The 11,951-nt window shown below is 31.9% G+C and overlaps 1 protein-coding gene across 1 annotated transcript; it reads right to left on the bottom strand.

Annotated features, from left to right (window-relative positions):
• Nucleotides 1-808: 808 nt before the first annotated feature.
• Nucleotides 809-6,811, bottom strand: LOC135951081 (uncharacterized). Its single transcript, XM_065500659.1, has 3 exons — nt 6,680-6,811; nt 6,444-6,572; nt 809-2,171 (listed from the first exon to the last, which is right to left on the bottom strand). The coding sequence occupies exons 1-3, from the start codon at nt 6,744-6,746 to the stop codon at nt 817-819; spliced, it is 1,551 nt and encodes a 516-aa protein (XP_065356731.1). The 5' UTR covers nt 6,747-6,811; the 3' UTR covers nt 809-816.
• Between the last annotated feature and the right edge of the window lie 5,140 nt (nt 6,812-11,951).

An 11,951-nucleotide genomic window follows, 5' to 3' on the forward strand; every position in this document is an offset into this window, starting at 1 on the left:
AAGATAAAATAAATACCTTTAACTTAAAAATCCATTGAAAATCATTTAATTTTGTAGACTACAGCAATTGCAAGACCGAATTGAAGTGCACTTTTGCTTTGAATTATTTTTCCAGCGTTCAGCTGCGCTTTGCAAATGAATATTTGCTCATGCTTTCAATTTTATTTTTAAAAAGTCCCGTTAGATTTCCAGTAAAAACCGGTTTGCCATTAAAAAGATTGGATATTTCAGAGAAAATTTTTTTTGCATTTTGTCTAAATATTTTGTGATCGTTTTATTTATTTTTGGCCTATGGGAGGAACCACTGTGCAATGGGTCAAAATCGGAAAAAATATTTTTAACCCAATTTTTTTTTCACCAAAAGTTTTTTTTTAGCTAAATATTAAAAAAAATTTAAAAAACAAAAAACAATTTTTTAAAAATTAAAAAAACAATTCGAAATTTTTTTTTTCCAAAAAATTAAAAAAAACCTTTGGAAAAAAAAAATTGTTTACCTAAAAATATTTAAAATTTTTATTTTGAAGTATAATTTGGTGAAGGGTATATAAGATTCGGCATAGCCGAATATAGCTCTCTTACTTGTTTTTACTAATAATATTCACACCTCTTAGGTTTTTGACAACTGAGTTAGGTCTTTGAAAGGAGAGTTTCCGATCTAAGCTATGTCCGTCTGTTACACTGCTAAAAACTGAAAGAATATTAGAATTTTTAAAATTTGTTCGATTTGGAAACTTCTCACATGTTATAGAAACGGGGTACATTTTTATAAATAATTATTTAAACAAAGTAAATGTATTTATTTCTCCTTATTGAATTTTATTTTAAGCTTTTAATAATATCTTTTTCCTGCTCCACTGCATTCAAAACTTTATTACAACCTCTCGTATTGCACAACTGACAACTTTGCTGTGATTGCAACATGCACTTGTAATACTGCAAACCATTGGAAGCACAGCCTCGTACGATATGACCCTTTTGTTGGCTGAAATATTCAAAACAAGCCTGCAGACCAACATTGCTAGGTTCCAGATCATTTAAGGGACATGGTAAAGGATCGCGTTTAGTTATTTCAGCACAATTATTCTCCAAAGTGCCACATTGATAGCAATGCAAACGTTCGGGAGGAAACGGACCACGATTACAAAAGCTGCCCTCACACAAATGACAATGAGCCGTAGAGGTATGATTACAATTAAGCTGCCGGCTTTCACAACCTCTATGGGTTACACCATCTGCAAAGGTGGCCACTAAACATCTTGCGGCCGGTATTTCACATTCTTCGATCTCCAAAAATCCTGGCCTTTCCCAGGCCGCACAATTTGTATCAATTTCACTGGTGCATTTGTAGCAGCGTGTAAAAGCCATTTTATTACAATCTTTGGGTATGTCACATTCATATTTACGAATTATGTCCGTTCTATTTGGGGGTGCAACGGAACAGCCTCTTTCCACATGCCAGTTTTTAAACTCCATGGCATAACAGGAGCTGGCCTCGGGAGAGCTACAGAATGTTGTGGCCACCACCGAGGTATCAAAGCGGCAATAATCATTACCCTTCTCCGAGTTGCACTGCAAGCATTGTTGTGTTTCCAAATTGCCGGTATTGCAAAAATCCGGTCCACTGCACATTAAAGTGCGGTTCAGGTTTTCTTTAACTTCCTCGGGTACAAGATCCGAACAGCCACGTATTACATGATCCAAATTTTGATAAATGAAACATGAACTATTCACATTGATTTTAATATTCATTTCACAGGTTTCATATTGTGTGATATTGTGATTGTGAACCAGGTCTCTTTTACAACCACGCCCCAATTTTGAATCACATTTGGCACATTTTAAATTCCTAGTTGCGGGTGCATTATTACAACCATTGTAATCGCAATAAATCGCTCGCGTGGATATAGTATGATTTGTATTAGAACGACATCCACGAAAGATTTGGTGTATTTCGATGGCATCAATATAACATTCATCATCTTCTGCGTGATTGGGACAAGGATGGGGTTTTCCAATGACTCTATCACAGCCCTCGCCACTGCACTGGTAACATTTTAAACGACCAGGTGGATATACGCCCTTGTTGCATAGATTATCATTGCAGGATTTTCTATAAGTTGCTCCAGCTGTGGGCGTGGCATCGGAACAGCCGCGATATGTTACAGAATCGACTGGAGGATAAATATTAAGTAAAAATTAGTATAATGAGATTAAAGTACAATAATTCAAGATGTTAGAAATGTTGTTTAAACACTAAATTTGTTTGTCTTAATCAACAATTTATTGCTACAACTATAATGTATAATATTTGAAGATTGCCAATACAATCGTTACTATTCTCAAGAATAACTTAATTAGTCTAATTAAACTGCTAATTTTCTTAGTTGTTAAAACTAAATGACCATTTTTCAATGTTTGCTATAATGGCTTTATAGGTATAAAATTGAAAAAAAAACCTCTAGAATTTAATAGACTTTATTTTATAAACACTTTAAACATTAATACACATGCAATTGTAACCATTTAAAGTTCTTTTTTGTTTTTGTTTGATTGCGATTAGCTAGAATGTCATGCATGACAAATGACAATATTCCTGTGATAAAACTGATAACAAAATATTGAGTTCATTTGGCCAACAAAAGGTCATTGACCACGAACTATAATTACGAGTATTAAATAACTATTATGTATGACAGTTACTATTTATGCTTCTAATGTATATTTGCATTAAAATGTTGGCGATTTCATACAGGAAATTTTATTCACATAAGACAATGTCACATAAGACAATTTTAGATTTATGGAAGAAAACCGGGGAAAAAAGATTTGAAAGGCCTTCTTTTTTTGCATCCATCCAGCAAGTGGAACTACGAATTTGTATATGCTGGGTGCACTGGCGAATTCATGCAAATTTGAGCGAATTCATATATTGTTTTTATATGGATGTGTCAGAAGCTAAAAGGCCATATGGATGAGGTTTTATATTCTGAATAGTGAGAGAATTGTTTTGAAAGTCAAACTCCATTTATACAAAATAAATGAATTCATTCAAATTATCCTGAATTCGGCAATGCCTCCACCTTGCATAAATTCGCCTTCGGTCTTTGAAATAAGGGTGAAACTGAAATACTGAAAGATGTTTAAGGAACGAACTAGGGTTTTTAATCGGAACATTTTCGAGATATTTCGGCAATTACTTTATAGTTTTCTTTCTAAAGTTACAGTTTATTGCACAGATGAATCAGATTCGTTGTAATTTGTTTCCAATTCAATGATTCGATTATATTTATATGGGTTTATGACTTAAAAATGCGGGATTTACAATATATGGCATATCTTTTGAACGCGGTTTTTGTTTTTAATAACTTACATGTCATTTTGAAGACTACATATCTTTAATTTATTCTCACTTAGTTATCAAACACTAGAGTGTAAAAAACAACCCCGAAAATGTAGAATTGTGTATCATATGCGGGAAGTTTTGCTTTACGTCTTGAATTAGAAAAAAGTACCGCTGAAGCCCACCTATTGCTCACCAAAGCTTATGGTGAATGTGTTCCATCGGTTTCAATGTGCGAGAGATGGTTTGTTCGGTTCAGTAGTAGTGATTTTGACACGGAAGACAAAGATCGCCCAGGCCAGCCAAAAATGTTTGAAGACCAAGAATTGGAGGCTTTACTGCATGAAAATTGTTGTCAAACTCAACAAGAGCTTGCAAAATTATTGGGAGCTACTAAAGCAGCAATTTCAAAACGTTTGCGAGCAGCAGGATTCCAAAAGCAGGGAAATTGGGTACCATACTTTAAAAGAAAATAAGGAAATTGGATACATTACAATAACCTGAAGCGTAGGAGATCGTATGTAAAGCCGGACAAGTCGAATCGACACCAAAGCCAAATTCCTTTGGCATTAAGGTAATTCTCTGCATTTGATGGGATCAAAAGTGTACTATTATGAGATGCTGAAATCTGACCAGACCATCACGAGCATTGGCCGAAAAACGAAAGAAGTGGTTGGGAAATTTTGCCTCACCCGCCTTATTGACCAGACCTTGCCCCGTCCGACTACTATTTGTTTCGAACGATGCAGAATGCTCTCTCTGCGATACGCTTCACTTCAGAACAGAGTATCCGAAATTGCCTTGATTCGGTCTTGGCCTCAAAAGATGAGCAGTTCTTTAGGAGCGGAATTCATCATAATGAAAATTGAAGTGTTGAAACACCTTTTAATAGAAAATGTTGAGGTGGAATCAAATCAGAGGTTAGAAATAATTAATTCTTAGTTCCATTCCCTTATGAATTCATTATGAATTAATTCATAGGCTTAATTCTTTTGTAGACAATGTTGAGGTGGAATCAAATCAAAGGTTAGGAAGAATTAAATCTTAGTTCTATTTTAAAAATCAAAATAAATTTCATCTGATAACTATTAATGAACGTTAATGAATTAATTCATAAGCTCAAATCATTTGTTCTTTAAATTTATTGAATTTATTTCTTTGAGAATTCATTCTTTATAGAATTAAAACTTATTAAATCATTTAAATTTTCTTTAATTCAAATCTATTACAAAAATGCTTTTTAAAAGAAAAACAAAACTGATTGAATATGAAATATTTTTATACAATTTGTATTAGATTTGAATTAACAAGAATTAAATCATTATAAGGTGGAATGAATTCGATTATGTATTAATTCCATTGTGAATTAATTCAACAATGAATGAATTCAATTTATACAAAAAAGCCTTTGAAAGAATGTAAAGAATTGGATGTTGGGAATGGATTTATGGAATGAATGGTTGACATTTTTTAGTTCCGAATTAAGAATTAAGATTTTATTGATTTTTTTATTGAAATTAAATTAATTAATTCGAAGCTCTGTAGCGGCTCGTAAAAGTAGATTATAAATGATTTGTAATACATCATTGTATATTTTTGGAATCCCAGATTTGGTACTTTAGAACACCTAACTTTAAAATTTCGATAAAAAATATGTTAAATTCGTAAGGGTCTAGGGAAGCTCATATTAGTATATTTTAGGTGTTTGATCCTTGATATCCTTGTTGAGATACATTTAAAATAATGTTAAACCGTTATAAGTTTCTTAAGAAAACAAAGAAGCAAGGAGTAATAGCGGATTTTCGTCCAAAAATTTAAAAATTTTCTCTATCATGCCTGTAACAGAATTCCATTCCGATCGAAAGTGGAATTAATTCCGTATTTTTCTTCTCCAGAAAAAGTAAAACGAAAATTTCTTTCGGAATGAAACCACTTTCAGTTTTCAAAGAGGAATTGATATTTGATTTTAATTGTTTGGTTTTCTAAAATTTTTAATCAATTTCTGTACAAAAACCTTCACATTTGTTTTAATATGAAAAACGCTGTCAAATTAAAATCTGAAATACAGAATTAAGAAATATTTTTGGAATTAATAAATTACACGGAATCTGAAGAACCTAAAACGAAATCGATCGGAATAAAAACTACGGATTTGAAACCATTCCGAACAACATGTGTGACAGGCATGTATTTTTTATACCCTTCATCTTCGTGAGAAGGGTATATATAAGTTTATCATTCCGTTTGTAATTTCTACATTTTCATTTCCGACCCTATAAAGTATATATGTTCTGGATCCTTATAGATAGAGGAGTCGATTAAGCCATGTCCGTGTGTCTGTTGAAATCAATTTTCTGAAGACCCCAGATATCTTCGGGATCTAAATCTTCAATAATTCTGTCAGACATGCTTTCGAGAAGTTTGCTATTTAAAATCAGCAAAATCGGTTCACAAATGGCTGAGATATGAGGAAAAAATCAGGACAACCTCGATTTTTGATCTATTTTTGACCTACATATGTATTTCTGGATTACTAAGTCATTAATATAGACAATATGGATATTTAATGATAGATATTTCAAAGACCTTTGCAAAACCATAGTAAGTTGTACCTACAATGGGTCAAAATCGGAAAAATATTTTTTAACCCGATTTTTTTTTCACCAAAAGTTTTTTTCGCTAAATATTAAAAAAAAATTGAAAAAACAAAAAAAAAATTGAAAATTTAAAAAAAACAATTCGAAAATTTTTTGAAAAAACTGCAAAAAAAATTAATTCTGTTTACCTAAAAATATTTAAAATTTTTATTTTGAAGAATAATTTAGTGAAGGGATTATAAATTTAACATGTAAGAGAGCTATATCTTACATGTTAAATTTATAATCGATTATTTTAGATAAATATTGATTTTTTCGTATAATTTTTTTATATGAAATAGTTTGCAACTTTTCAGTGTATCATAACTTACACTACCCACTATAATTAGTTTTTGGTTAAATTTGTTCACTTGTCTGTCTAAAATATTTATCTTTTATCTCACCTACATATTTCACAAATTCATTTATTTATACTTATATATATTTAGTTGTAAATACTTACTTACCTATAGACATTGTACACTGCAGTGATTTACAATTTTCATATGGCAAATCGGTTTCATTTAATGTTGTTGCACAGGCCTCCAACGATATCGAGTCACATTTATAGCATACAATTGCGTCACAACTAGTAACTACTTAAACGATTGATTTATAAATAAATAGAGGAAATTTCGTTAAAATAAAATGTTTGAGTTTTATTTTAAATTTGTTTACCATCATAAATTATGTACTTACTCACATTTTGTGACCAACTGTATGAAACAAATGATAAAGAAATAATTCCATTTTTCCACTTTAAAATGCATTATTTTGGTAGTGTGTCATTAAGCGACCATATATCTATCAAAAAGGGGTTGTTTAAACACTGACATCAATTAAAGTACTAAAAATCAATTTGTTTTTAAATATTTAAAAAGAAAAAGTTTGATTTGCAGTAAACAACAGTAGGGGATTTCACAGAAAATTAGACTAGTAAACTACTAAAATAAGAAATTATCTAATCCTAAGTTGTAGAAAATTTTGATTTACTAAAGCCCCTCTTGGGATTTAATTAGATTAACTTTTCCTATATCTGGTTGCTGAGATTGGTTTTCAAATTAGCTATTTATTTCAACTGTGTTACTTTAATCTGTGAGTACTCATAATTTCAACCTTAAGTAGGGTCTAACACTCGTTATATGTTTGCTAAACTATGTACTGGTATATTATAGACTGCTGCCAATTGCTATTTTTTCATTATAATATTGCAACTCGTTTATCTCTGCAAAGATTAGCATGTTTTATCAACGATTAAAACGATTGCTAGAACATTTTTTATTGTTTTTAAAAAGTTCATATCGAGTAAATAAATAAAATATCATGTCTATAATTAAAAAAAGAAGTAAATACCTCTAAAAATATTATACATATTTCCACAAAATCCACGTGAGATGGCTACACTTGGTCAATATAGCCACAATTGTCCTTAATTTTAATTTGACTCAGTTGTGTAGAGGCCACATTCATTAAATATACCGGAGTTGATATAGCCATGTCGGTCTGTCTGTTGAAATAAACTTTCCGAAGCCCCAAAATAACTTAGAAATACACATCAATATGTCGGCCAAATGGCTGGTTCGATTGCTATTTAAAATCGGGAAATATACAATTTTTTTAACTTCTTTTGATCTCGATTACTAAGTCATGTACATAGATATAATGGATTTCAAATGAGAGGCATTTCAACAACCTTTCCAACGACGCGTCGACGTTTATAATGACCGATGGATCAAAATCAAATTAAATAACTATTTTTTAACCCAAATTATTTTCACCAACATTTTCTTTTTATCAAAAAGAATTACCAAGAATTGTTTTTGATCTTTATCTTAAAGTTTACTTTGGTGAAGGATATATGAGATTCGGCACCAGCACTCTCACATGTTTTCCTTGAAAAAACATAATTTAAAGTACAGCTATAATAAGGGACCATAACGTCTACAAGCGGTGGATCGCCATGGGGCACAGAGAACCCACTTATCATTCATAGGAAACTGCTACACGTTTAATATATATCGACCGCGAGCCAGTTTCGCAATAGTTATAGAACGTGTAGAATGCAGTATTGATGGATCGTGATTCATATCGCAGGAGAGCTTAATATTTTGAAATCCAGATCGTGGAACGCGAATTATGCGATAAATATTGAACGTTTAGCATACTTTGTCATAACAACTGGCGATACGTTGGTTTTTAATCATGGTGCAACGTTTGCGCCGGGCGTTACACATTCACTCGGACTAGCAATGAGTTTTTGAATGCGTTTCCGGTTGCCTTATATCTCGTTTTGCCGATTTGATACCTACGATTGAACACAATTTGAGACCATATAAGGACCTACGATTGCAGCTAATTTAAGAATTTAGAAATTTATGATTGAAGCTAATTTAAGAGTTTATAAATATGTAGGAGTGATGATAATTTATGACTTTAGAAAAACCTACTATTAAAGGAAATTTAAGACATAAGAAAGACCTACGAATGAAGCTAATTTAAGAGTATAAAAGACTTAGACCCCTTTCACACTAGGCAATTTAGTTGAGCAAGTCTCTTGTATTTCTAGATGCCAGTGGTAATGTCGGGTTAATGAGAAGAACATTTTGCATGCTGTTTTGTTGTTGGGCAAGAGACTTGCGCAACTAAATTGCCTAGTGTGAAAGGGGTCATACGATTGGAGCTTATTTAAGACTTAAAAACGAGCTACTATATAAGTCTTTAAAAATACGAATGATAGAAGCCAATTTAAGACTTTAGAAAGACCAACGATTGAAGCTAATGTAAGGCTATATGAAGACCTACGATTGAAGCTAATTTATTACTTTAGAAAGGCCTATGATTCCACCTAATTTAAGACTTAGTAAAGATCTACAATTAAAGCTAATTTAAGATTTTAGAAAGATCCATGATTCGAGCTAAATTAAGACTTTAAAAATACCTACTATTGCAGCTATTGGTTGGATGACTGAAAAATGGCGGGTTTTTTTTTCAAATTCTTAGCTTTTTGTTAGCTATGACCTTTTCACATTTTTCTGGCAACATATTTGGTCAATTCACAAGGTCTCTTATCAGTCATATTGTCATAATGTCTTAATATATCTCGACTCGGCAGCTCGGCTTAACCGACACTTAGGCATTCGGCGAAGGTCTCTACTCTCTACACAATAAACATAGCATACAGAGTACTATTATTTTAGGACATTTTTTACTTGAAAAACAATTAAAACCATTGTGAAATATTAGGACATTATGACAATATGACATGATAAGAGACCTTGTGAATTGACCAATTGTTACGAAATTGTTCTTGAATTCAAATATAACGATTTTAACGGCTGATTTAAAGTAGCCTAATGCTTTCAAATAACAGTGCTGTAATAGCAAACTGTAACATATCTGTGGGCATTATTAACATTGAATAAAAGCTTTCAGTTGACCATTGATCATAAGTTGGCAACGCTGTTTGCTGCGACCGTATATTCGAATTCGAATATTCAGTTAAAGAACATTGTAGAAAGTACACCAAAGATGGCGTATGTATTAGAAACCTCTAGACAGTTAAAGAGAAATCTAGAGTGCAGATGGCAGTGTTATAAATAGTGGCAGAGGTTGCAGTCGTTAGTCAGTTTATCAGAGACGCTATTCGAATAAACATCAACTGAGTGCCTTAAAGTGTGCTGTATTTTTCAAGTGAATTCGTGTACATTATAAAGTGTCTGTATTTCTGAGAATTTATAAACGTGTATAAAAAACATTGAGTGACTATTTAATTCTGTGGTTGTTGTACATTTTAAATAAATAAAGAGTTGTTACAATTTTTAAACTACTAAACGGCTTTTATTTGCAATCAAAAGTATCCTGTTTATTTAAAGGAAATAAACCAACGTTTTGAAAAGGTTAAAACGTAACAATATGGATTCCAAGCCAAAAGCACTGCTTATCTTTTAAGGCCAACAACGATTCAAGCCAATATCGGGTACTCTGTTACAATGTGAAGAATATCCCAAAGATAGTGTGATGCTTTGATCGATACAAATAGTAGTCGGACGGGGCAAGGTCTGGACATAAAGCGGGTGAAGCAAAACAACCCAACCCCTTCATTCTAAATAGTTTTTAACAGGTATTGCAACATTTGGCCGAATGTTGTCATGATGAAGTATTAAAATTTCATGTCTGGCCGCATAAGGCGGCGTTTTTCAGCCAATGATCGCTTCAAACAAAACAATTGTGTCCGCATTAGGTTCCTTGTGATGGTCTGGCCAGATTTTAGCAGCTCATAATATATAGGACATTTTAGATCCCACCAAATAGAGAGCATTACCTTAGCGCCATGGATATTTGGCTTTGGTGTCGCTTCGGCTGGTTATGCTTCACGTACGATCTTTTACGCTTCGGGTTATCGTAATTATTCGGTTCAAAAATTATTTTCTTTTATAACGTTCAAGCAGCATTTTGGACATGCAAAAAATGCGACTTTCAAGATCTCTCGGCTTCAATTTGCATGGTACCCAATTTCCCTGCTTTTGAATGAATCCTGTTGCTCATTTTGAAATTTCTGCTTGAGTAGCTTTCAATGATTTTGCAAGCGCTGGTTGAGTTTGACAACAATCTTCAAGGAATAGTACCTCCAATTCTTGGACTTCAAACTTTTTTGGCTGGTCTGGGCGATCTTTGTCTTTAGTGTCAAAGTCACCACTTCTGAACCGAACAAACCATCTCTCGCACGTTGTAACCAATGGAACTGTTTTGCAAATTAAAGAAGTAATGCAGAACTTCCGGCATATGAAGCTTTGTTGGTACAAAATTCGACATTTCCGAAGCAAAAAAAAAAAACTTCGTTGTTTACACTATAATGTTCAATAACTAAGTGGTATAAATGACAGATATGTAGCCTTCAAAATGACATATAAGTTAATAAAAACAAAAACCGCGTTCAAAAGATTGAACGATTGAAGCAAATTCAATCCTTTAGAAACACCTACCATCGAAGCTAATTTAAGACTATATAAAGGGTATACAATATTCATCACTGCCGCCCATAGTTCCCTAACTTGTTTTCATTTAATTTATTTGATTTTATCTCTGTAATCTACAAATGTATCTATGTGTGATACAAGTATTTACTACATAAAAGTCCTTGGATACCATGTAAAAATATTTATATAGAAAAACCACAAACAAATTCATTAAACATGAGCAAGAATGCGGGGGGATATTTTCCTAAATCATATTAAGTACTTTCAAGTGAAATGGAAACTAAAACATTGATCTGATTATTATATTATATAATTAATAATGCATTAAAACATCTACAATATTTGAATGCAAAAAAATCAGTAGTTTTTTAAAGTAGATGGAAAGGATTTTTAACTTGTAATTATTATTAGATGTAAACAGAAAATAATAGAGTACGTAAAACGAATGATTAACATACTTATATTGATTAAAATGTTTTTTGAAAAACATATATTGCATCAAAGTCCGAATATATTGAGTCAAGGTACTATTTATTTATTTTATTACCTACAAATAGTTTAGATATGTAGCTATTTCTTCAATCTTTCGGAAAAAAAATAAAAAAATGTTTGACATTTTTTTTCGAAATCAAAAACTTTTTTGGCTTTAAAAAATTGTGTCTGAATTACATCCAATCTTTGGTGCGAATTTCATACCGATCGGAAGACATCGATTTTAAACGTTGGATAACTTGATATGAAACCCCCCATATTTATTCCCTGACATTTTGCTTCAGTGCATTGCAAGTTATTAATAGTTTTATTTAATTTTTAAATAATCAGCAAGTTCTATGAGTAATATTCAATGTTGTTGCTGAAAAGGTTTTTGTACTTGAGTTTCGCAAGTAATTTGATTTTAATCAATTGATAATACCCTATAACGTAGTAGAATATGGTAATATTTAATATTAATTGTTGATTTTGATAACATGGCTAAATACATATATACAAGTTAGTATA

This window comes from Calliphora vicina, chromosome 2, assembly GCF_958450345.1.
Source record: "Calliphora vicina chromosome 2, idCalVici1.1, whole genome shotgun sequence".
Taxonomy (NCBI): Eukaryota; Metazoa; Arthropoda; class Insecta; order Diptera; family Calliphoridae; genus Calliphora; species Calliphora vicina.